The sequence below is a fragment of the Lates calcarifer genome, linkage group LG6 (genome assembly GCF_001640805.2).
Source record: "Lates calcarifer isolate ASB-BC8 linkage group LG6, TLL_Latcal_v3, whole genome shotgun sequence".
NCBI classification, from domain to species: domain Eukaryota; kingdom Metazoa; phylum Chordata; class Actinopteri; family Centropomidae; genus Lates; species Lates calcarifer.
Window position 1 is genome coordinate 17,008,562 of NC_066838.1, and position 27,067 is coordinate 17,035,628.

General features: G+C 41.1%; 1 protein-coding gene and 1 long non-coding RNA gene across 2 annotated transcripts; both read left to right on the forward strand.

Moving 5' to 3' along the window:
* Positions 1-26,493, forward strand: LOC127142569 (uncharacterized). Its single transcript, XR_007813420.1, has 3 exons — positions 1-82; positions 25,894-25,976; positions 26,278-26,493. It is a non-coding gene; the product is annotated as an uncharacterized LOC127142569 (long non-coding RNA).
* On the forward strand, positions 6,557-8,576 carry bhlhe23 (basic helix-loop-helix family, member e23). Its single transcript, XM_018686040.2, has one exon. The coding sequence runs from the start codon at positions 7,161-7,163 to the stop codon at positions 7,842-7,844; it is 684 nt and encodes a 227-aa protein (XP_018541556.1). The 5' UTR covers positions 6,557-7,160; the 3' UTR covers positions 7,845-8,576.
* Positions 26,494-27,067: the final 574 nt, after the last annotated feature.

Here is a 27,067-nt window from a genome sequence, read left to right on the forward strand (position 1 = left end):
TCAGTCCTCCAGAGACCAGCGTGGAGCCTCTCATCATTTTTATCTTGGATGTGGGCTGGGAGCCAGATTTCACGATGTTAAGGTAATTACAACAGTACAATGAGGATCAAATAATAACAAACAAAGACATTTTTCACAATCGTAACATTAATTTTTTTTTTTTTTTTTTTACTAGTTCAGTCAGTAGATACAAGAGCATTTGTCTGGCCTTTTCTCTCCATTATATCCATCAAAAATGATATTCTTTGCACATCCAAAAAAAAAAAAAATTTTTTAAATCATGAACTGCATGTTTGTTGATGAACACGTATAAACCAGTATCATAAAACTGATACAGTTACTGCTTAAGTAAACCTAGTGCCTCTTAAGGCTTTTTATTTGGACTTCCTGGCAAAATTTTCTCATCCACTCTCACTTTTTACTGCTATTTACTCATTGAGCACCTTCTACTGTTTCCACTGTGATGGACGTTATGAATCACCTTGCTGGTTCAAATCAATTCAATTCAGATTCATGATAGCTAATTTTGTAGTTTGTTTTTCTAATGTAGACAGCTGTATCACCATTCAGATGCACATCAGTACATACATTACTGAGAAATGTCATGTTACGTAACCGTTTATAAGCACTTTCAGTTCAGTCTGTTACTGGTTCAAATTGTTCCGTTTAGTATGCAAAACCAGATCTCCATAAACACTGATGTTCAGGTTAACAGCTGGGTAACTACCTGTCTGCAACAGTGTCTACATCATGACTGATTCTGCGACTTTTGTTCTTGTCGTACACTTTGACACAGGAAGTATATGCTATGCTATGCTCTATCGCACCTGAGCCGACACTTTCAGCGTAGAGGTGGAAATTACAAATGACTTTACTGATTCAAATTGATAAGTTACAAATCTTTTGTACAGATTTGTTTTCAAGTTCAGTTTGTACTGGGTCTGGGTCCTTCAGGAAGTAGCCATATGCGCCCACTCTAAAGTCAGTCACCCTCTCCTGCCTGTTTGGCTCAATTGGTGCTGTGTGACAAAGTTTTATTAGCTTTAAGCAATGAAGTAGGTGACCAAGTGCTACACGTTTTCCCCTCAGGGCTTACCATAGCTGTTTGCCCTCACCGCGGAGATCATTCAGTACAACAAACCCCATGTTCTAGACTCAACCTTGGCTGCTGCTGATACCAGCTCTCCTACATACATACCCTTGCGCATACCCTCGATACTTCCCTACATGTCGAAGCACATGCAGCAAAAAGTCAGCTTGGGACGGTGCACAATTTGTTCATGTACCAGAATCAGACAGTAATTTCAGTGGTTGTTAGCCTGTGGATACTAATCCTGGCTGCCTGCAGACTTTGCTGAGACTTGCTCCCGCTGTTTAGTTGGTAGTTAGACAACTGTAAGCCCTGTTAGTGTTAATAATTGTTTTAAAAATTGATTCAAACACTTTTTATTGTCTCCAATTCATTTCTAATTTCTGCCACTGTCATGATAGAACACACATATGAGTTGGTAGATGTTTGTTTATTCACTGTAAAAACTAAGAACACACACATACACACACACAGAACATCAACACAGTTGTCACACTAGTAAAAAGTAAAGTAAAACACTTAATGATTTAATCTTTGATAGTGACACTTTTTACTACATAGTGAGCAGAGTATCTTGAGGTTGGAGACAAAAGACAAAAAAATAATATAAATAAATAAATAAACAAACAAAAAAAACTTGTAATATAGGTAGGAAGACTTTGTGTTTACTCAGTCATAATCCTCAGGTTAGGAAGCTGTAGGGATTCATTTGACAGTGGAGACCACACAACTCACCTGTGAATTGGTTTCTGCATTTGCAACAGTCATTTAAACATCCTATGTTGACTTAAAGCAGCGGCACCTTTAAGGGGGGCGAAAGGGACTCCAAAGTGGGTCAGAGTAAAAATATCTTCAACAATTATTCATGGGACCCCGCCTATCTCTACCATACCTCCACCCTGTGAAAAATCTGCATTGCACTGCAGTGAGGAGAGACAAAATGGAGAGGAAGAGATAAGGACTGAGGGGAGACACGGAGGAGAAAGGTTTAGGGTGAAAAGATCGAAGCGAAGAGTGGGCACTTTGTTTACTTATTTTGGCTTGGCTTGTGATGAAACGTGGGTGCAACGTGCAATGCACAAAGAACAATGTTCAATGTGTGCCATGCAAACACTTCCTTTGATGCTCGACGCTAAATTTTTCCAACATTTGCTCCGCCGTCAAACCTCCCACCAAACACCAACACTGTACCCACCATTGCAAATGACTGCCAGGACTGGCTGAATGAAACATTTACCATACCGATCCACAGCTATCTCATGTACCTTTCTGTCTCTTCTGAGATGAAGCAAAGGGTTCAGATTGGTGGGGAACAGGCTTTGCAAAGCAGAGACTTTGTGAAATCTCTCTGATTGGGCAGGTACAGAGCATGGCGTCCTGTGATTTGTGACAGCGGTGGGATTTTGGAGACTTTGGGTTGGGCGCTTGAGGTTGAATGAGTGCAAGGCTTTGGGTTTGTTTCGTTCTTCTGTGAGTGCCTGTACCAAAAAGCATCGCGATTGGAGAAATGAATAAAATCGAGGATTATGATTGGCTGCAAGGAAAACTGGATTCCAGTGCAGCAGAAGGGTGTCATGGCTGCCAGGTCCCTGTAGGTCTGCACTGTAAATCCACACATTAATCAGAGTCGGCAGGGAGAGATCAAAGGAGCCTGTTCCATCTTTACTCAGAGCATCACTTTGATGTGTGTGTGTGTGTGTGTGTGTGTGTGTGTGGGAAAGGGGGAGAGTCAGACAGAGAGAGTGGGGCTCAAAATTAGGATATGAGAGAGAGCCTGAAGAGAAAACCCTCATGTGTGGAGCCTGCTGGGTCTTAATATACAACATATTAGCAAAAATCAAGATCTGGTGTGACTTTGAATATCAACACACACTTAAACATACACACTGCTCTTACAAAATGCTCTCATTCCACTGCATCCACGGGAGTACAGACACAGCAAAATTAGCACATGTAAGGATGACAGTGTAAGGCTGATACAGCACATGCACAGTACAGAGGATCGCGACCACATGACTGAATGCATGCGTGTAGTCATACACACATTTGTGTATGTGCACACACATGCATTATTCCTGTCAGATTTGACAGCACCACCAAATTCACACCAATAGAAAATACTTTTCTGCCCCATGGTGGTCCTCTGCTGTCACTGCAACGTGAAAGCCTTTCTCGCAGCGTGCGCACACATACACACACACACACACACACACACACACACACACTGAGCCACAGCACAAAATGTGGTATGCCACCATTGTATGGCAGCTGAGCCTGCAGTTGCCATGGTGACGTAGAGCTGCAGCACAGGCTTTAAAAGCATCATGTATTATTAGTTGGTGTGTTGACACTTTTCGTGTTTCTTCCATTCTTTGTGAATCAGGAGCTTTTAGTGCTCGGTCCTCCTGGAAAAAAGGTGAGGACTGTGTGCAGTGCTGCCAGCTGAACACTAGGGGATGTGATCACAATAGATTGAGAGGTGAAACTGTGCTATTATTATGGTCTGTACCGGATATTTTTCTTACGTCAGAGCAACAGTTCAAAGTTGTTATTTCAGCTTATTTCAGCTTATTTCAGCGTGGACACTGAAGCTTTTCTTTCGTCTGCATCTTGTATACAATTAGCTTCTTTTTAATGGAGCTGTTGTTAGATTATTAGGAATTAATACCCACTGGATGGAATTAACAGAAATAAATCACCAAAATTACATCAGGAAATACTTAAATATTTTTACTGATCTGTGCACAAATATTGTGTTGTCCATTATGTGTTTTAGCTATTTTGTCAACTCATGGGCTTTTCTGCCATCTGCTGGCCAAAGTATTGAACATACAGTGATGACATACCCTCGATTTTAACCCAGTGTAGCAGCAGTTTTTGATACACTGTTTCAGATCTAAAATTCTTCCTCCTCTCCACTGGCATGTGAATCAAGGGAGGATCTCACATACAAAAATATTTCATGAGAATGTCTGCTGTTAAAAAAGGCCAGCTGACTTTTTTGCAGAGTGAAGTTTGAGTTTATCTCTTTTAAGAAATAAAAAATAGATTGTAGTTTCTTTATGAAATAAATGATTAATATAACATCATAAAATACTTTCCAAACTTTTTCCCATTTCACATTGTTGAAGGTAATTTCTTTTCTTAGGCACTTTTTGTTTGTGTGCTTTGTGGTTTTATGGCATTATGTTGTTTTGACAGCTTGAATCACGTCTTTGTAGTCATCTACCTGTTTTTTCATTCAGCATTTATTGATCACTGTTGGATGAATGTGTTCGTCTTTTGTAGCTTTTTCTTGGATACTCACTACCACAATTTTATAGAATTGCTTTGTTTCTTTCTCTTTCACTTGTGGAAACACAAATGTACATACGTTGTATTAAATGCATCAAAATGAAATTGCCATCGAAAAGATTTGTTCACCATTAGTGTTTAAATCAAAATTACAGCCCAGTGCACTTTTCACATCAGGACGTCATGTAATGGTGCATAAGAATAGTATACTATATGTAGTAGATTACATGCATAAAGACTATGACAGTCAGATTTGGTGGTGCATGTGACTGTGCAGACATCTTCTTCAAATCTCAATTAATGACAGCTCAAGAATTGAATCATTAAAAGCTAAGTACCAATTAGCAGCAAGTGTCAGTTTTAATAAAAGTCTGGTAATAATCATTTTATCAGTGCGTTTTTACAATGTAACATAAGGGAACATGTACAGGTGCAAAAGTCTGAAAAATAATAACACTATTTATCAAACACGATAATAATTATATTAGCAAAGATGAACGTAGTCATAAATGGACCCTGACTACCAGTGACTGAAATAAACTTACTAAGATGTTTACCTAAAGATACTGATGTTAAGACAGGAAAAACACTCTACTTGAATAATATTTTGTGTCTGATATAATTTCACACACAAAAACTTTCATAAGTGAAGTTTCCACATTATACTTGTTAATTGCATATTGAACCATAGTTGACTTCTAGTTGTGACGTTCCACATGTAAAAATCAGACCAAAGGTGAGCACAGAGGAACTTTCCGCCTTCAGCAAATGAATGTGAAAACACACTTGAGTGTCAAACTCAGCATATAAATCATTCTGTATATAAATCATCCTGCGGGGTGAAGGTCAGACATTCAATTGAAATAATAATAAGCACAAAAACACACTTATTTGTGAGTGTAGGTGGACAAACAGCCCAAGGAATATTGACCAAATGAAACATAAACCTCCACAAAAACTTCACTAACTGGATTATAGCTTTTTTTTTAGCTCCTTCCTCCACAAGGTGGCACCATTGCCTCAACTATTTCCTCAGCAATATACAGTACAAATGCAAGGGGGACTGAGTTTGCAAAAAGTCATATGGAAACTCCAGCTGTAGATTGTGGTTTAAGATTGAAGTTTAATCACACTTGAAGCTTCATCATGATGTAATGCTCTATAATGGACACAGAGTGGCAGCCTCACCTTCACTATTAACTTTCATACTTAGCCAGTGGCAGTCATGACACCTGTTCCTTGGCTTCAGGAAAACTTGTAAAGAGGATGTCTTATCATATCACCTGTGTGATATGTCAGCTCATTGTCCTAAGTCTGACTGAGAATCTTTTGCAAACATTTACTGATTTCTAATTACTATATTTATCCCTGTATTACTGCTACTGGGGTTTATTCAGCAGTGAATTCACAGTGACATCTTAACTTCACTTTTAAGCATCTATGGCATCATTATATCCCCCCTTCTTTTCCTTTCTTTTCTCAAGTTCTTGGGATTTTGGAGAAAAACCCTATACGTGTATATACAAGATACACAAATACTTGCCTATAATTTTCATGAGGGTTAGGCCCATGTAGCATTGAATAAACCGACAAAATTGAAGCTATTTGTCTTTCTTTAATCACTGTCTGGCCAGCGTAAGATGCTACATTACTCTGCAAAGGTGGCTGAGTGTGTAACCTGCCCCTGGGCAAAGCCTTTTGGTGCCAATGCTGACTCTGCTATAGGTGCTGCAAGGTGAATGGCGGTCAAGCAGGAGCACTGGAAGCTTATTGTTTCTGTGATCTGTCCAGAACAGGCTGCACAGATAAAAACTACAGCCTTATTCTTTCACTGTCATCTTCTCTATCTAAATTCATAGATCCACAGTTTTAAAAAAAATTACACCCTGGATCAGGATGTTGAAACCTCTCGACATCCTTATGTTGTGTCAGTGTCTTTCTGCACCCCCCGCCTGATCTCTCACTATGTATTCTTGATCTAGATATACCTTCTTTAGACAGGTGAGTACTTTTTATCCACCTTCCTTTCTTTTACTGCTACATCTGTGTACACTGAGCTCATGTTGCCTAATACTTCTTGTGACCTACGCATTTGATAGTAATAACAACGACTAAAGACATCGACTCTCACGTTCATTTAAATCTCCTTTATTTAGACAGGTCTAAATAGGCTGTAACATAACAGTGAACAATACAGTAACAGACACGGCTGGGCTGCGTGTCAGTTTGCGTCGCAATTATCACGTTATGATTGAAAATGGGAGCAGACCTGCGCTCTTCCCGAGTTAATTAAAACGCCCCCCTGATTGGACGGGCAGATAATCCCGGCGGGCCTCGTGCTCCTACTAACTTGCGAGCAGGGCAGAGCGCGAGTCACAATCTGCCCAAGGCGAGGGAGGGCAAATAAGACGCGCGAGAGGAAACCGACTGTATAGTCTTATACGAGGGGAGACACGAGCGCTCCGGTCTCACCGAGCACAGTTATAGAGAAGTGTTGTTGAACGTGGGCTATGCGCGCAACAAGGGGGAGCGCAGTGTACAGAGGAGGTGAACGCATGTAGAGGCTCAGCTTCAGATTCACAGCCTCCCTTCTTGAAGAGTCACTGCACTGACAGAGGAAAGGAGTGAGGGAAGAGAGAGGAAGTCCTAGAAACAGCAACTCTTGGAGAGAACTACGTGAGTACAACCCTACAATCTTCAAAACAAAAGATAGGACAGAGGGGAAAGAACGGAAGAGTAGACTTTTCCTGGTCAGAATCTGCTCTGGAAGAGAAAAATGAATGTCAGCGAAGAGAACCTGCTCAAGTCCATCAGCAACGACGCGCTCCTCGACCTGACGCAGCGCTACGGCCAGTCAGCCTTCGGGTTCGGCGCTGGCCATGGTGCTGGAAGCCCCGCTCGGTTCCCGCTCACGCCGGCCACCGACTTCCTCTCCGGGCAGACCGCGAAGTCGAACGAGAGCGGCGGGGAGCACACGAGCGACGACGAAGACGGCTTCGACTCGCTGGAGTCCCGGAAGAGGGGCTCGTCGTTCGGGGACGACAAGCCCGGGGGGCCTCTCGCCAAGAAGTCCAAGGAGCAGCGGTCCCTGCGGCTCAGCATCAACGCCCGGGAGAGGAGGAGGATGCACGACCTGAACGACGCGCTGGACGGCCTGCGAGCCGTTATCCCCTACGCCCACAGCCCCTCGGTGAGAAAACTCTCCAAAATAGCCACTCTCCTCTTGGCCAAGAACTATATCCTCATGCAGGCTCAGGCTCTGGAGGAGATGAGGCGGCTGGTGGCGTATCTGAACCAGGGACAGACCATAACTTCACCAATCCCCACCGCCCTGGCTCCCTTTGGACAGGCTGCCGTCTACCCTTTCTCGGGCTCTGCTCTCGCCACCTGTGCCGAAAAGTGCACTACTTATTCCGGGACACCGTCGAGTCTCTTCAAACACTGTAACGACAAGCCTTGATTTGGTTTCATTCTCTTTCTCGAACTTTTACCTATACTGCACCCATGTCGGTCTCTCTCCCACTCTAGTTATTTTTAAATCATTCTGTGGAAAATAAAAAACGAGTTTAGTCGAATGCATATAATCTTAAAATATGGTTAAGTAATTAAATGCTGCGATCTTTCATCCAGATTTAACAAACGCTAACTGTTTAGGCCTTCTTATAGGATGAAGTCAAACAAAAACCCTGTCACTTTTCTCTCTCGCTTGTACTTTACAGAGACTCTACAGGCCATGTCCAAATTATAAGTTTGGGTACATTTTTAGAAATGTTCTGTCATCAGCTCTTATTTGTGATCTATGCAACATTCAGTAACAACAAGAAAAGTAGAAAAGCCAAGAATTGCGCCCTAATCTCGACATTTAGATTTAATCCCGCAATTATGAAAGGACTTCCCTCGACTGACTGTGCTGATGCTATGTGGGGATAAAAAAAAAGTCTAATGTGATGTTGGCTGATATATTTTCTGAAACGACGTGTTGACAACTCTCTTTTTGTTTGTTTATTTTAATTTATTGCACATCTCACATGATTGTATTGTACAACTGTGGATAAATCACTCGCTCCAAGCCCGGCTATACTAATGGTTATATACAGCCTATACACTGAAGAAGCGTTTTGGTTGTGTTGCAACATGGATTTCATATATTGTTTATATGTCTTTATAATTAAAACACATATCTATGCTTGGGCCCGGTTTGCTTCATTTCAACAGCCATCTCACAGCTTTTAAAACTCACATTAAACACACATTGTACATACACTAAAATGACAAATGCCAGCCACAGCTGCACACGATATAGCCTATTTCATTTTCATTATTTAAAACAACAGTTTCAAACACTTTTCTTCTCGCGCATAATTAGGTTGTTGACAAATGAGATTGTTTAAAACCAGGTGAAAACGAATCTACTCTTTAACGCACGACGTTTAAAAAACGACTGTGGTGAAAAACTGGCTAAAATATAGAGATGAACAATAAAATTCTAGACAAATAATAAAAAAAAAAATCTATAAAATCAAGTTGTCAACTCTCACGCAGTTAAAACAATCACCAGTTCTCACCCTCTGAGTGGCCCTCCTGTAAAAAAAAAAAAATGAGTTGGCAACTTTCTTTTCTTGCATGAGAAGCCACTGACATGAGGGAGATAAGTCTAAACGAGCTCAATTGGGGCTGGTAAGGCCCGGTTGGCACGCAGTGGGGTCGGTGGCGCTGAGGGGAAGGACGCAAAAGCCCGCCCGGGGCACCCTGGACCTGTCTCTGGGTATTTGGGTGATTGCAGGCTTCCTTTGCCGGGCTCTTAAACCCTGGACAGCTATTAACACGATTTCAGCTCCTGTCTCCTTGCTCCACTTAATTCAATGAACGTTACAGTGCCAGTTTTTTCTCTTTTTTGGTGGGGAGTGGGTACATTTAGAAAAGCACCTGAAAATTGATGTAGAAGTGGTCATAGTGGGGTCATATTTGTGTTCTTGAAAACAAGCATCTCTTTGTGTTTTCTTTGTCTTTGATTGTTTTCATCTGTTAGTCACATTTACCTTGAAACTGACACTTTTTTGGGATATCTTTCTCCGTATTTTATTGGTTTTTGGTGTGACACTGATGTAGGTATATTTTGTCTCTTTTTGAGTCTATCATATTTCTATTTAAATGTTCTTGTTGTAAATAACAAACACCTGACCTGACAAAAATAATAGATGTTTAGTGTAATTGTAGCCTGAAAATTAGCAGAGAATTTCTCAAATACGCCAGTAAATATTCTTTTTTCCCATCACAGCTTTTCCACTAAGTTGAATTATTTTGTGATTAACAGCATCAGTCTTCCCTTATCATTTTTTAGTGTGCTAAACCAAAAGGGATCATTTCTCATAATCCCACAGGTGCCCTTCTTTTCCCAAATTATCTACATTAATTTGGTGTCTCTGTTTGTTCCACACAAGCTAAGACACTGGTCAGAATACATTAGACCAGGCCAGTCTATTTATGCCAGTCAGAGTGACTAAGTGATCCACCCCAGTCTCTCTCTTACAATTTAGTTGCATGTCACAACAACAGGCCACCCATGGCATCTTAAATTGGCCCTCTGATGACACACGTCTTTTCTGAGGCCCCCACGAGACAGTCAGGGCAGCGGGGATGAAATGTGACAAATGCTGCCGATGACGTGAGGACTCGGGGGCCCCTGTGCTCAATCAGTCTCTGCACAGCCTAATTGCCACAAATGAGACTGTTGCCTTTTTTTTTTTCTTTTTTTTTTGCATGGATGGTTGGGTGGTCACTTTCCCTCCCTATAGGCCTCTAATGTCAAGCTGCTGAGATATATGTTTTATTGTGTCACCTTATTATCTTAATGGCCTTCAGTGTGCATGGTGGCAGTGTGTCACTTGGCATGTAGGCTGTATCTATACATTACGACAGAGTTGAGACTTTTGCTGGTAATGTTTCCTGGCCCCTTTTGCCCACTAGCAGTGGATGGTGTGTACATCAAAATCACCAATTATCTTCAGCTTTAGCTATACTGAGAATTGTTGTGTAGTTCAGGGATGTGTAAGCTACAATTTGTTGGTGTATTTTGCCTTTTCTTTGATGAACACCTGAGGAATATTAAAGTGATATCATTATAAAAAAGTGGTAAAGCATGCCTGGTGCATAGAGTACATAGTGTATGTTACTGCGTGTGTTGAGTCCCTATTTGATTTGATGGTGGAGAGAAATGATAATGTCATTTTAATTTATGTGAACATACATTTTATGTCACTTAGAGCATTTGATTTCTAGTACAGTAGCAGACAGTTATAACTGAGTTTTTTGATAAAAGAAACCGTCACATACAGTAAAATGAAGGCTCAAACAAACACATTTGCATAGTATAGAGGATGGTTTTTAGCAGTATAATTAAAATTATGCAAACACACATTTTCTTTCATTTCTGGATGCAACACAGCAAGCAGATCAATGCCTGAAAATGCCCTGGGCATGCCCCTGCAGAAAAGTCTGCCATGTGTGTCAAGATGTAAAACTCGAAAGCACCAAGTGAGTCTCTCTGAAAAAAACTTGAGAAGGCTGCAATAATACAAACATTCTTTAAAGTTGTTATTAAAACAAAACAAAAAAATCAGCACAGTTTACAGAGAAAGACAATCATGTCTGCTTAAAATATCTAATGAAAATATCTCATTTGCATCAGATTTATTTGTTGTACCATGGCACAGCACCCAGAACATGTAAATGAAAACACAGTGTGCATTTCCTCGCAAAAAAAAAAAAACACACACACCAGGTGGAGTATTACAGATGAACATAATTTCATCTTTAATTATGATAACAGGTCATCGTTTTGAAAAAACACTAACTAATCCATGTAGTTCAAACTATTGCAAGATAATATTAATCTGAGATTTAAATGAAAGCTGGATAAGATAGGATAGAATAAATCAAATATCACAGCATTACAAAGAGCTGCCACAGACTGACAAATTACCACCTATTCCTACCCACTGTCTGTTGCTGACAGTGTCTCTTTTGCAGACAAACACACAGCACTATAGTCAGTGCACTACCACTCTCTCGACAGCCCAGTGTGGTGCAGGGTACGGACAGACTGTGTGATGTCTGTAAACATTTGTGTTTGCTCTCAGTGGGATAGAAAGGGAGTGATTTCATTAGCATGGCTCGGAGCTTTGAGGTATGTTTGTGTGCTTTTCTCTAACCCGATGGTATAGTACTAAAACCATATGCCCTTAAGTGCGTACCTCTGCCTAATGCATCTGACAGCGCTGTTTTCTCTAATTAAGTTCTTTCTATGTGCAAGCTCATGTGTCTGATGCACACTGTAGCACTCCATCTCACACACACAGCCTTGTACACAGACCGTATTTACAACAGGGGCCTTGAAGGAAAATGAACATACTTCAGCTCTGATTATGCTAACAGTGTTGGGGACCATAAAGCATTTTTTTTTTCAGTAAAATTTGCTCACAGAAGCATAGTTGCCGCTTTAGACGCCAAGTGACATGGAAGATTTGGTTGTTCTGGGCAGGTTCAAGAGGGGGGAAGGGGTGAGGAGGTGAGATAAACAATAGAGCTAGACAAGTGTATGTGCGTGTGTGTGTGTGTGTGTGTGTATGATGGTTCATCAGTGTGTGTGTGTGTGGGGTAGTAGAAGGAGAACACAGGACAGAGAGTAAGAGGTGCTGGTGTGTGCTCAGTGTTGTTTTTTTGTGCCGGCGGTGGCACTGTAAGGATGCCTCCGTTAACCACCTTCCACCCACCCACCCATCACCCATGGACCCCCCAAACTTCTCTTCTTGGCTCCACTATGACATCACACTCCCGTCGTCCCTCCCAGCCCCGCCTTGTCGAAAGCGATGAGCGGGTGAGTCAGTTGGTTCCGAGGAGCCATGTGATTCGGGGCGACGTTGCTGCAAGTGCAGCGGGATGGGCCGGGGCCTTTCATTCGTTAATCAGACGTCTAAAGGGGGGTGGAGAGGGGATGTCTGTATGTGTCTGTGTGTGTGTGTGTGTGTGTGTGTGTGTGTGTGTGTGTGTGTGTGTGTGTGTGTGTGTGTGTGCGCGCGCCTGTGTTTTGTGCTCATATGGCCGCAAACCCTTGAAACATGGCAGTCAGGCAAAGCGTTTTGCCTATCGCCACAAGGCACCTGACACCACGCATGGTAGACCCAGACAGTGTGGCAGGGGCCAAATTGGGCCTGGTGGGAGTGGAGCAGGAGATGGAGGAGGGACAGGCAACACTGGATGACAACAGTCTAAGCCATTGTTGAACATGATGTCCTATTCAGGGCTGCAGTTATCTCTCATAGGTGCTCTTTGAGAGTGGCTCATGTCGAAATAGATCCTGTGACATCTCTGTTCTCAAGAGCGCAGACTTGTTTCCTGTCCACTTTGTTAAAGCCTCCCTTTTCTTTTCTCCTCCTTCCTTCTTTTTTTTTTTTTTTTTTAACAAACATGCTTCCATGTTTCTCTTCCACCCACAGTTCCCTCCCCCTCTTTCTATCACTGCGCTCGTCACTCTCACTCTTTCCCTTTTAGCTTGTTGTCTTGACAGAGGATCTGAGCTGACAAACGGGGGCATCCGTTACTGTAGTACTGCCTAATCTCTGTAATGGCCCCACAGATTCACTGGAACTGGTGGTGAACAAACACACACACACACACACGCACACACACACACACACCTCAACTTGCTGGACAAGTGTACATGCAAAGCTCCGGGGTCAGCCTTTAGTACACACTATATCCTCCTACACTACTCTGTATCTGCTGCTCTTTCTCTCTCTCTCTCACTCACACACACACACACACACACACACACACACACACACACACACACACATGGCCCAGCTCCCCTCTTCCTGTTCAGTACCAGCTGAGGAGCACCATGGTTTTGTGGGGAGCAGGGGGAGCTCGTTATCCTCATTAATTAATGACAAAAGCGATGTAATTGGCCATCCATAATCCTCCATGCGGAGACGGTGTGACAGGCAGGGCCGGGACCATCGTCTACAGCAAGTGCAACTCATAAACACACACAGAGAAAATGAAGACACTTCTCATCCTGTTAGTGTGTGTGTGTGTGTAGCTAATGATGTCGGTCTTGTAATTACAAAGTGATACTAAAAGTTGTAACAGAGGGGAAGTGTAACCCTATATATTTCTATCACTTCCACACAAATGGAGAACAATTCAAAGTATGTCACTTGATTTTCTAATTCTCGTCCTGTTGTGGCTCCACTGGGCCCAGGCTTCTACACCAGGCTGCAACATGCTGTACCCCCCCCCCCCCCCCCTCTGAATGAAAAGACAAGATTAATGGCACTTCCTGTCGCTGACGATCTTGCGCTAGCCTAATTAAAACCATTGGAACATGCGCGTGGCCAAGGATCAGTGGCTTTTAATGAGGAGCTTGTAGGCTGATTTGGGCCTCATTTTCTGCTTAATAAGGCCGGTTTAAAAAGTAATTTTGGAGGGATGTGACTCCTTTAAACCTGCTCATTATCAATGATAGCGCTTCACTTAAGTACTTCAGGAAACGCTGTGTTTAATTAATATTGTGTCGCGCACGTGGATTAGCTGACAGGCTGGAATGGTGGAGTGCGAGCAAGTGAGCGAGGGAGCTAAAATTGATGAAGAACTTTCAAGGGCACTGATTTCATTAAGCAGCTTCATTACAGCCCAAATAACTCTTCATGTCATTTCAATGCTTCAGTCGCTCTCACCACACACACACACACACACATACACACACACACTCACACATGCACACAAAATAATCCTGTGCTGAGTGGGGAAGGTGCACCAAGGATTTTTACATTTTAAGTGAAAATAAGACAATGACATTTTTGCTTCAGGCGATGACACCTTTTCTCTACCTGACAAAATTTTTTTAATGCTGCCATACAATATTAGCAGGCCTGTGTTTTGCCATTTAATGTATTGTGTTGTGTTTTTTTATTCCCTTCTCATTTCACAGATTTTTCTTTGAGAGCTCATAAACAGAGCTTTTAAGGTCAAGCAGTTTAAGGGCTTGAGAGTGCTGTAACAACTTTCACTGTGCACTTCTAACCCTCCCACAACAGTGAGGTTACAAAAGCTCTTATGGACCCTTCATCCCATTGTGATAATCTTCTTAGCCCCCTGACTCCACTGTTCAATATGTATAGAGCAGAAAAAGAGCTGGTCTTGAGGGGCTTTGATTATCCTGAGGCTCAGTCTCTGGGATTTTCCTCTCTCTAGGACCGGTTACCACACACAAACAGTCTGAGCACTTTGCTCCATGAGGCTCTTTGTTACACGGCAATGTGGTGTAGTTGACATCAGTCAATCAAGTTTACACTGGTATATACTGAAATAGACTATAATACTATTTACTCACATCCTAAAGGCCAACACTGATAAAAACATTCATCTTCTCCTGCCTACTCAGCCTTTACACACTACCAAACTGTCAGCCATATTCCGTCAATGAAAACATTACAGCCCTAAAAGGTAACTGATCAATCATTATCAACCCACAACCCAATATACACTGAGGGAACACTCACTGTGTATCAGGTTGAATGTGTGTACCAATTTTCAAGGCATTTAGTTCCATTTGTTGTGAAAACATTTCACCCAAGACCACAAATGTCAACCTCATGTGGGAAAAGTCATTAGGATACATCATCCTGGGGCTGTGAATGCTTGTACAAAATTTTGATTGGGGTATATCATCTGGGAACCACGAATGTCTGTGCAAAAATTTGTGACAATAAAACCTGGTGATTCAGTTGTGATATTTCAGTCTGCAGCATAGTCGTACACTGACAAACTAGGACCACCTCACTAGCATGGCTAGAATCACAAATGTGTAATGTTCAATAATGGTTGAAAATCTGACTCTTGAAATCCCATACATACTGTCATATACAATTTCCCCAATGAGATGATCTCTCAAATTATTCTGTTAATCTCTCTTTATTTATCTCTTTCTCTTCATTAACCCCTGTCCTGCAGTTTGTTTTATAAGCTTTGGGATGGAGTAAAAGAAACAAGTAGCTTCCACTTGGTTGAAAATTCACTATCAAAAGAGGAGAGGAAGAGAGGGGGGTGAAATCCAGAGGAAATGGGGCGTTACAATTCAGGGAAGAGATCAATTGGGAGAGAAACGTACTCACTCTAATCTCTACAATGGGGACCTGCTTACATTATTTTCAGCATGTCTTGTTGCTAGTATTCACACTGTACAACATCCTATCAGGTAATATCACAGTCTTTGAAGGATTAGTAGGAATAAGAGGGGTTTTACTCTGTTTTTTTGAAAGGGATAATTCTCCTGAAATATTCTAACATTTTTATACTATTATGGAAATGGATTGTAGCCTTTTTTTTTTTTTTAATTCTGAGGTTTCTTGAGGACAGTGTGATAGGAGAGTGGATGGTGTTAGTGATTGAAAGAGAGTGACAGGAAACAAGCAGACACTGCATTGTGGGGAGAGGAGGGGTTTCAGCAAAAATATTATGCAATAAAACCCTCCCTCTCTCTCTCGTTCCTTCTCAGAAAGAATGACTGACTTTCAAGGTTTTTGATTTTTGCCCTCCTCTCTTTATGTAGCATTATGAGCCACATGAAGGAGTTAACTCTTGGCTGCTAATGCTAATGCCACAGTGGTTAATACAGGAGCTCTAGATAAGCCACAGCTCTGCTACCTTGTTATTCCTTTTTCATAGAATGCAAATAAGAGGATAATAACGCCGGATATGATCCCTAGAGACAGTTACTGTTCTCCAATTGTTTTTTGGTTCCGAGTCAAACAACAGAAAAACACCTCTTGTTTGTTTCCGTGCTATCCCCTGCTGTTTTTGTTTTGCTAATATGAATATCTGGAAAGAGATGAAATCGTATGTGAGACATACCAAACGCCACAGTGAAAACAGTGCCTTGTTAAAAGACAATATTGTTCGCAATTAATGAATCAATTAGCTTATCTAACTGCCAGGCTATACTGTATATTAATCATTCATTATCAGTGCTCTGCTAACCTTCCATTGTTATCTCAGTGGTCCAATAGTTGTCCCCCAGGCCTCCTGTCTCAAGGTTGATCTGCACAGAGGATGGACAAGAGACAGCTGCCCATCAGTCTCCTGCCACAGCAGGCCATTAGAGCATGGCCTGTGTTTGTGTCTATGTGTTTGTCATTTGCAGGTTTAATTAGACACTGCTGTTAATGGAGGAGATGACTTTGGGGCTGTGGATGAGTGACACTCCATCATCTCGGGCAGCAGGGCTACAATATGTTTCACTAAGAGCTGAGGAGGGGAAGGAAAGAGAGAGAAATACGATAGAGGAGTGCAGATGAAGCAGAGGGAAAGAGTTAAGGGTGAAGGGAGGGTCATATTGATATTATTTATGAATGGATGGCTCTGTGTCTGTGAGTATGTGTATATTTATGTGTGTGTGTGTGTGTGTAAGAGAGAGAGAGAGAGAGAGAGAGTGTTTGTTAATGGAGCCCCATACTGTATCTCTGTCGGTCCAGGTCACCTGCCGTTCCCTCTGTTGTGTTAAGGATTATCCCAGGAAGTGAATTGGAGCAACAGTAATGTGAAGCTTGCCTCTTACTGTAAGCCCGCCCAGGAGTCTCTAACACACACACACACACACACACACACACACACACACACACACACATAGTTTTCTGGAGAGGAAAGACCCCCCATACACATACACAAACTCATATAAACACAACATATACATAATTCATTAAAGAACCACAATGATGATTTTGCATGTTATGAGGTTTTGCAGGTTATGGGCCGTTAATAACAATAACAATTACATTTGCAATGATTTCTACACAGCAGAAAAATCCATTTGGCAGTTTTTTTTTTCAAAATCACAGTTAACATTTGATAGAGTTGATATATATATATATATATATATATATATATATAATATATATATATGTTGTTGTTTTGACTTATACATGTTTGTACAGGTGCTTTCGTGCTGCCATTCCACACAATAAAAACATGTTTTCCTCAAAACACACTGCTCATAAACAAATTAATTTATTACTTTCTGAGAATGGAAATGCAAAATATTATTAATCCAATCCCATCAATCGTAATCTTTCTTCTATTAATATTGCAAACAATAAAAACAGTGTTTTGTGATCCAAGTCAGGGAATTATACAGGGCACATTTATATTATCCCCCTCTTATGCACACACACACACACACACACACACACAGATTTCTGATCTTCCTTATAAGGTGAACATGGGATTTCTGATAATGTCCCGGCTCCATTTTCATTTTAATCACGCAATGGGATCAGACAAGCTGGTGGGGCAGGTTTGGCCTGGCTTGGTTGATTGTTCTGATTGAGTTTTCTTTGTTTGGCAGATATGTAATACAGCCTGCTTAAGAGGATTTGATGAGGGGAAGGAGGTTATTGTGTGATTTAATCATGTTCACTGAGGTGAACCTGCACTTGTCCACTTTCTGACAGGAAGACAGCCAGCTTAATGTCTTAGCACAGAGAGGGACAAGTTTGTTGGTATTAAAGCCATACTGCTGGCATGCGTCACATCTGCATAGTTTATGATTTGACACGGGTGATGCCACGAGTGATGTAACATATATATACGATTTTTAGGATGGGGTACCTGAATGTGTGTGATTGGAGTTGGGAGTAGATGGGTTGATTTTTTTTTATGGAAACACACACAAAAAAAGTGATTTATAATGATATTAGTTTTTCGAAAAATTTGACATGTGAGGCTGACAGTATTCATGAAAGGACAAAAACATCATTTAGGTGTCCCCACTACGTCTGTGGCATTCAAGTCACTCCTATTGAAGATGTAAACCTTTAAAAGTGAGTCATGCATATATATTTTTATTTATTAAAATGAGGCTAAATAATTTCAACAGGTCTTCCTTATCGTTTTTGGCAAATGTTAGTCAAGCAGGAGTAAGTTTGTGTGTGTTTGCGGTGGCTATTTTCAGCTGTGGATTTGTGAGTATTTACAGCAGCAGGATGGTGTATGTAGCACTGGCTGAAAATAAACTACAGTGCCCATGTTAATCGTGATGAGGGAACATATCACCCAGTGCAACAGTGTGACTCATTGATGTGCACACAGACAGTGCTTGTCAGTGGGATCAATTCGTTGTCGGTTTTGGCTTTTTCACGGGATTTGTTGACACCAAGAACGATAATAGAATTTCACCAGAATTATTTGTTAGGTTAAAGAAAAAGTGTTGGAGTTCAGAGAGTCGGATGTCTGGGTGGGTTTTTGGGGAGGAGGAGGAGCAGGAGGAGGAGGAAGGATGGGTGGGGGGTTGGGGGGGTCTTTTAACATTTAATGTTTTAATGTGAGACTGGATATAAGCAAAGATGGATTAGCTAGAGACACATCCCTAGACAGATAATAGACAGATTATGGATAAGCAAATGTCAGGAGGATAAACTATGTCATGAACAATGCACAAAAGATGAAATCAGCTGACGCAGTTTCTCACATATCATGAGGATGTAAGGATTTAAACGGCTACAGCCTTAACTATTTCCATTTTCAAACTGGCATAAGGGCAACCAAAAATTTTACCAGCTTTGTATGACATAAAATATCTTATTTAAAAAGCACTGACTTTTTCTGCTTTAGTCATTCACTGTACCCGTCATATTCACATAAATGTCATGTGTGGCCACCAAGGTGTCCCTGTAAAAGCTGCACTCTAAATATGTCCATAAGGGTTTCCTGATATCTAACTGGTCTTGCCGTCTGCCACTGGGAGGATTAAGCTGGCTGCGGTGGTGGGGTGACCCCCTTCTCCTGATGTTCACTCTCCCTCTCACATTCTCACTCTCTGCTCCTCATTAACATCAGTAATGATCATCGGAAGAGATAATCATCAGATAGAGCTTCATCTACAGTAACTTGAGTATTGCTGAAAGGAAGCAAAGCAAACTTGTAATATAATGCACTGTGCAAGTGCTACTATGTGTGTGTGTGTGTGTGTGTGTGTGTTTGTGTGTGTGTGTGTGTGTGTGTGTGAGAGAGAGAGAGTGAGAGAGAGAGAGAGAGAGAGAGTTAAGCCTAGCATTAGCTTTGCTCAGTTTGTGGATTTTCCTCCATCAGCAGCAGTATTATTTACACAAGTCCCAGAGGGGTGCCTGCTCCTGGTCCAACACTTACTCGCTGGTATTTTGACATGACAGTTTTTCTAGACTGAGAGAAATGAGGCACCAACATGTAAAATCCCTTCTTCTGCCAGTAGACTATATAGGAAACAACATAAGTGTATCTTTTTACAATATAACACAAACAGTTACATGATTTTGACAGAGATTGTACAGTGGGTTTATTTTTCCTGGATCTAAGCATTATGATATTAATATACATTTTTTAACAGTGTACCCTTAATTACTTAATCCTCTTATGGCCCCTCCAATGCCCTGAAAAACAGGGTCATGTGTGGTTGCGTGTGAATGTGTGAGTGTGTGTGTGCTTGCAGGTACTGAATATCCAAGTAGAGTCCCACATGCCCTGCTGAAGGCACGATGCCCCACCCAAACACACTGCAGCTGCGCGACGTTGCCCGTCAGCCTCTCCCCTCCCTCCGCCTCTTCTGACCTCTGTACAAACACTTAGCTGGGCCCATCACATCACGACCAGATCAAGATTTATATCTGTGCACATGTATAGTATTTATTATAGCAGCCACAACCAGAGCAGCACCTTAAACGCTGACGTTGTTTCTTGTTTATTCACTAAAATTTTGCAGAATTGTAGCATTTTTCCATATTTTAGTTTTCCTTTATTTGCTGTCATACAATCACATTGCTTTTCTTTGTTGTTTCTATACAAATACACAGATAGAAATAACTGCTGTATTGTGAGTTTTCTGCATACCTGCAAAATAATTTCACACAAATTGTTGTAAAATGTCTCAAACTTCTCCCGTCTCGTGTTTTTTACTGGCTGCAGTACAGAGGCTTTGTTGCTGACTTGCTGGCTGGTTGACTGTGACTGGTTGGCTTAGTGTCAGCTGTTGGCCCAGCCGGGCTCAGCTCAGATTGCTCCAGATTAGGAGATGGGGCACTCTGAGAGCAACTATGATCCATATTAAAGCTGCATAAAATGAAAATTGCAAAGATTTAGAGGCGGATCATAGGCCACAGAGAATTTAATCACAACCTGGCAGTGTGTGTGTGTGTGTGTGTGTCTGTGTGTGTGCGCGCGCGTGTGTGTGTGTGCATGCGTGCGTGCACGCTTTTGTGTGTGCGCAACTCTCTGCATAATACATAGTGCACAGTGACATGAGGATTATTGATGTAGGCTGTATTTACTTATCAACCCAGTGTTCAGAGATGTATCACAAATGTTTTATCAGTTCTGCAGTTCCTCTCTGTCATGGCTGCCCAGCAGCATGATGATGCATGAAGAGTGTGGGGTTTCTGTGTTTTAAACTTTGGAAAGACAAATGTGATGTGGTCACAGACAAAAAATATAAAAATAATGGACATGCATTTGTTCTGTGTTGGTGTGCGAGTGGGCGAGAGAGAGAGAGTGTGTGTGTGTGCGTGTGTGTTTATGTGTGAGCACAGCCGGGGATGATACTGTTCCGGTGTCCTCAACACTTGTAATCCCCCTAAAGCTTTAAATACTGTTACTGTTTATTCAAATGGTAGTCTAGTAATAGTTAGTGGTGCAGAGGTCCTAAATTCTGAGGCATGATATTTAAACTACATTTCCTGTAATGTCATAAAAATCTCTTCAAAACTATTAATTGGATCTTACATAATTCAACACTCAAGTATCTTTGCAATTATACAGTAGGTAAGACTCAACTCAAGTCTTTGGAAATATCTAAATATGTGAATCTATAAAAAATATAAATAAGTCTTCACAGTGTATTACTACATTACTAAATATTACTCAGTTACAACTTTAAGGGTACTTTGACGTTGCTCGGGTGTTTCCATTATATTTCTTTTTCATTGCATTTGAGGATCAAATAATGGACTTTTAATGGACATACAGAACATTACCTCAGTTGAGTAAATATGAGAGATTGATGTTGATTAAACTACCCATTAGTATAAAAAGTTGTCAGGACTGGCGCCTAAATCTCATCTTAGATTTTACTGCATGAATAAGTACGCATTTGAAAATTTGCACCGTGATAGGGGCCATTCTGCATGATGAGTATTTTTACTTCAATTCTTACAGTATGTACATTTTACTGATGATACTGTGTTTTTGATCTTTCACTTGGAATTGCCACTAACAATTATGTCCGTTATCAGTTAATCTTCTGATTAGATTCTTCATTCATCAATTATTTAAACCAGAAAACTGAAAAACTCCCCTCAGAACATACTAGAGCAGAAGATTTTGGTTGGTTGGTTTTGTCACACTAACAGTCCAAAACCCCTCAAATATACAATTTACTATAATTTAAAACCAAGAAAAGCAGTAAATTCTCATATTTTTGAACCTGCAAATATCAAATGTTTGGCATTTTTGTTTAAAAAATGACTTATGAAACTGCTTATCTTTATTGTTATAGATATTTTTTTCACTGTGGTATTTCTAGTTTTATTCAAATAAAGGAGCAGAATATTTCTTAAGTTTGACGTGTTCTTCAAGAATGAAATTTACTCTTTAGACCATATTATCTTACCATTGATTATCAGGATGATTTGTTTAATTCATTCTAACTACATACTGTAGTACTGTATGCATTTTTATATCCTGTTTCTTGTCTTATATAGAGTCTACATAATACTGTGTGCTTGGCTTATAGCATCAGTAATTATGCTGTTGTTCTACAGTGAAATGTTACATAGAAGGTGCTGCCCCTCTGCTTTTACTTCACCCTCACCCTGATAGTAGTTTTATTTTACCTCTCCTCTCTCTAACAAGTCGTCCAGATTAACTCTAAGCATACCCAGTTTAACAGTAGTTTAGTTGTCAGTTTCTTTTACAGTACTGGTGTTAAAAATGTTGTGTTTCTTTACAGTGTTGTTTTGTTGTTTATAATGTTTTCAGTGTATGTGCATGAGCATTTGCAGCCGTTGGCTACATGTGCTTGAGAAACCTGACAGAACTCATGACTTGTGCCCTATTTGTGTTCACCTGTATCAGCATCTCTGCTGCATGTAAACACATGTGATGTTGCCTACATGAATATCATTTCTGTCTCTCTTTTTCTATCTCTTTCATTGTCTACTTCTCCAGTCTTGTGCAGGTTTTTTGTTACACGTCTCTCTTCTGTTAGCTGCTTCCTCCTCTCTTTCTTCCTCCCTCCCTTTTCTTCCATTCCATATTTCGAAATCCCTCTCCAAGAGCACATTGTGTGTGTGTGTGTGTGTCTGCATGATTCTTGTACACACAAATGTGCGCACACACACACTCTCACAGAACGCAGACTTAGATCGAGCAGATGGTGACCGTATTCATTTTTTCCCCGACTAACATTAACCATTCATTATAGACAGCAGACTAAGCCAATCCCACATCCGCCCCCATGCAACACGTACACACACACACACACACACACACACACACACACACACACACACACACACATAATGTCCAATAATTTTGCCATTAGCCCAGTGACGGTCCCAAAATCTTGCGTGCCCCTCAGTCAGTGTTGATACTCTCTCCTTCCAGACGGTCCCAGCTCTGCTCTGACTCAATCTGTTGACATTTCTGATTCGGTCCCCATGACTCAAATTTCTCCTCCTTCACTTTCAGCAACCCACAACAGGAATGAGGAGCATCTGACGATTCCCTCTGTCTCCCCTGCCATCCAATCCTGCTAATTTTTTTTTCCCTTCTTTGTTCCTTCCACTTTCACTGTCTGGCTTCTTCTGGCAACTTCCCCATAAGTAAGAGAAACAATCACTCTGCTTTCATCCTTTGTTTCTCTTTCTGTCTCATTACCTCCTCTCCTCATTTCTGTCTCTCTGTAATCAAATAGGGGGGGAAAAAACTAAAACCTGTTAGGCAGTAAATCAGGTTTAATCTCTGGCTTGAAGAAAAGATGAACATTAATCCACATCTGTCCATACAAATGTTTACCGCTCATATTTCAGACCTCATTAGGCCCTGCTGTTAAGCTGCATGCTTGTGGTTATGTACATAATATGCTGCAAGAAAAATAAAGGAAAAGAGAGGCAGAGCGACTGATATGTGTGTACAAATGTAGTTTTGGTGAATGTGTGTGTGCGCACGCGCTTGCAGACATGCACGTTTGCCTCCTTGCATGCCTCCCCTGTAGTGAAAGCCATCTGAGAGGGTTTTGGCCCTCTGCCGCTCTGCGAGGTCTGAAAGGTGCAGAAGCAGAGAACTCTCACACACTTAAACTAATGAGAGTTTTAGATGCAGTCAGAGAGCAGTGTGAGTTAGTGTTCCTCAGCCACCCACTGGACATCAATCGCCCTGCGGCCTGAAGGCTTTACTCAGCTCCCTTTGCTAAACTGTGCCCATTGCTACCCTTTACACACACACACACACTCGCACAGACCCACATGCACAGTCGAGACATCCTGAGGAGTCTAAACCAACTGTGGTCTATACCAGAAAGGAGTGTATCATTGCTGTATGCTGCAAGCTTTTCCAAAGCCAAGACTCTGACTTTATATCACAATATGGTGAGTTGACTGCATACAAGGAGTGAACACAACAACCTGTAAAAAAAATTACAGCTTAAAGGTCTTTACACACCAGGGGCATGACAAATAAACAACACGAAAAAGCAAAATATTTGCAAATCCTAAGGAGCTGAAGCTCTACCATGGCCAGTTCTGAACATATTTTTAGGATGTCGGTAGGACAGTTTGAGGTCGTGCAGGGGGATGTTAGCGCTGCACCTGAGGAAGCTGAGGATCAACTACTGGGATCCTACTGACCTAGAGTAGCCCCTGGTAGTCTATGTTATTGGTTGGTGCCTTTATTCGCAGTGGGAAAGCTCAGAAAAATTTATCTCCCTCCTGAAAAAAACTATGTCAAATATTCTCTGTGTAATATTTGCATTGTGTGTTAAAGGACTCATGACAAAAGCAACAGTTTGACTAAATATACTAAATATATAATATTTATATTATAAGTATCTTCAAACATTATTGCCTTTTCAATACAAAATTTCCTCTTTGCATTTAGCTGTACCATCTTTCCTTGAGCTGCAATGTGTAGATCTCACCACAAGGGGGGAATTTGGTGCTGAAATGACTCTAACTTTAAAAGACATTTATTTGTCTAACTCAAACTGCTAACTTAGCTTAATCTAAACATCGTACAAAAAGAAGACTCTGGATTTTTCCCCCGTCTCTTAATTAACAGTATGAACAGCAACAGTAACAGCAAAAGCAAAAACTGTTTCAATGCTCATATCGTCACCCAACTATTGTTTTAAGATAGACTTGAAAAATGTCAACCTTTCCTTTAAAGATACTCTGTGGAGTTTTTTTTAACCATAGAGTGTGCTGTAGAGCACTATTATTATAGGTGGATCAATAATACAAGTATTGTATTATATGTACTGAGCACATGGGTGAGTGATGCGATACTTCCTGCCACCAGTTTCTCCTACTCCTACTGATGGACAGTTGGTGGTGGTAACACACAAAGAAGCGTAGCAAAGACCGTGAAGAAACCAGCAAACATGGATATAAACAAAGCGTGACTTAAAATATTCAGAAAATAAGCTTTGTATTTATTATGAGGAAGCAAATTGCTTTTCAAAATGATTGTTAGACCTTTAGAGGGAAACATGTTACCATACTTTTTTTGTTTACAGAGAAACTCCACATGGCACCTTTAAATTTTGTTACAGCTTAATTCAATGCAGTCTAAACCTCATGTGTTATAGAGACAATGACAGTGAGGTGTGTGTGTAGCACTGACGTATTGAATTGTGTCATATTGTAACGTGTTTGTAAAGTCTCTAATAATGGACATAATAACCAACACACCATTTCACTACATTATGTAATACGTTATTAATAATAATACATATTATGATTTCACACCATGTGTATCATGTGTATGATAATATTCAATTTGTGACGTAGACTTAGGAGTTGCAGCCTTTAATGTTTGCATTATTTTGTGAGATCACAATATAAGATTCAGTAAGCATTGATTTGATATCATTTGCACAAAGGCTGTGAAACTTTATTTAGTGTGTGGTCTAATGACTGACTTTTCACTAATGAATTAGGTGGAAGGCTTTAGTTCCTGGTGACACAGCCTCAGACAATCACAAGAAGTTTACAGAACATCACGGAGAGAGAGATCAGATTCCATGTGTTTGCCCTTGTGCTATGTTTAATATCACAGGTGTTGTGTATTTGACCTGGTCTGAATCTGTTCATTTTCTCTGGTGTGTCTAAATTTTTTTTTTTGTACAAGTACAACCCCCTCCCCCAAAATACTGTAAAAACCACATTAACACCCTCCCTCTCCGTCCTTTTTGTCTCCTCTCCATCCAGCTCCTCTTCTGTCAGTCACCCCGGTGCCCTAAAACTGTCCTAAATGACTTAATCTACAGGGCGACAGTCCTCCAGAGAGGCTGGTGAGTGAGGACGGTCTCTGTGTGCTGTAAGGGGATTGCTGTAATTACTGGGATCTGTGCACCGTATTTATCTTTTCAAGGGATGGGTGATCCTGCCATAAAAAGCCCAACATTTGGCAGTTAACTAATGCACACCATTAGATTGATTGTGCTGGATTTGTGTTTGTGTGCGTGTGTATGTGTGTGTCCCATATTTCCCTACTGCTGCCATCCTCTGTGATGTGTGTTAAATAATGCTTGGTTGTTCTCTGTAATCCTGATTAAATGGGGGTTAATGTGTGTCTGTTTTACTTTAACACAGACCCTCCCACCGCGACCTTCTGTGACTTAAGAGTCTGTATAAACGAACTGGCTCATGAGGCACAATCAGACAGAGAGAGATGCGGCGAGACAAGGCTGAGGTATGAGGTTCGTGTGACACCGGTGGGTTTGTCTGTTTTGCAGCCTTGATGTTTCACTATGTGGGAACAAGAGACAGGATGAGTGACATTTTGTCCCAAAATAAATAAAAAAACATCGCCTGATATGCTCTTTTTCTTGAACATAAACCTCAGCAGCTTTCAAAATCTGACATTAGGCGTAAAATAAAAGGGAGAAAATAATGAAAGAAAATGAAATTATCACTCTTCTTGGATGTGGCAGAGAAACAAACAGATTGACCACGCTCTTCTTTCCAAAATCCTCCCCCGTGCAGGCAACATGTTCCTCACGTCCATCTTGGCTGTTTTTTCAGATATTTGGTGTCAGCGTGTGTGTCTGTCTCTCTCTCTCTCTCTCTCTCTCTCTCTGTGTGTGTGTGTGTGTGTGTGTGTTTGTACGTGTAAATGTGCACATGGGTTTGTGTGTGTGTGTGTGTGTGTGTGTGTGTGTGTGTGCGGGTTGTGAAGACGGAGGCTGCACCAGGCTGTCCAGCCTACACACAAACCGTCCCGTCGTTAAATCACCTTACTGTTCCATCCACCATCCACTGCCCTGAGCATGTTTTTCATTTGATGTGTGTTTTGGTTGAAATGAAAGACGCACGGGGAGAGGAGAGAGCGAAAATAAAAATGCTGGGGTATTGGAAGAGGATGCATAAACATTGGATGTCA

Coding starts and splice junctions, on each gene's coding strand:
- bhlhe23 (XM_018686040.2), top strand. CDS start 7,161: ATGAATGTCAGCGAAGAGAACCTGCTCAAGTCCATCAGCAACGACGCG.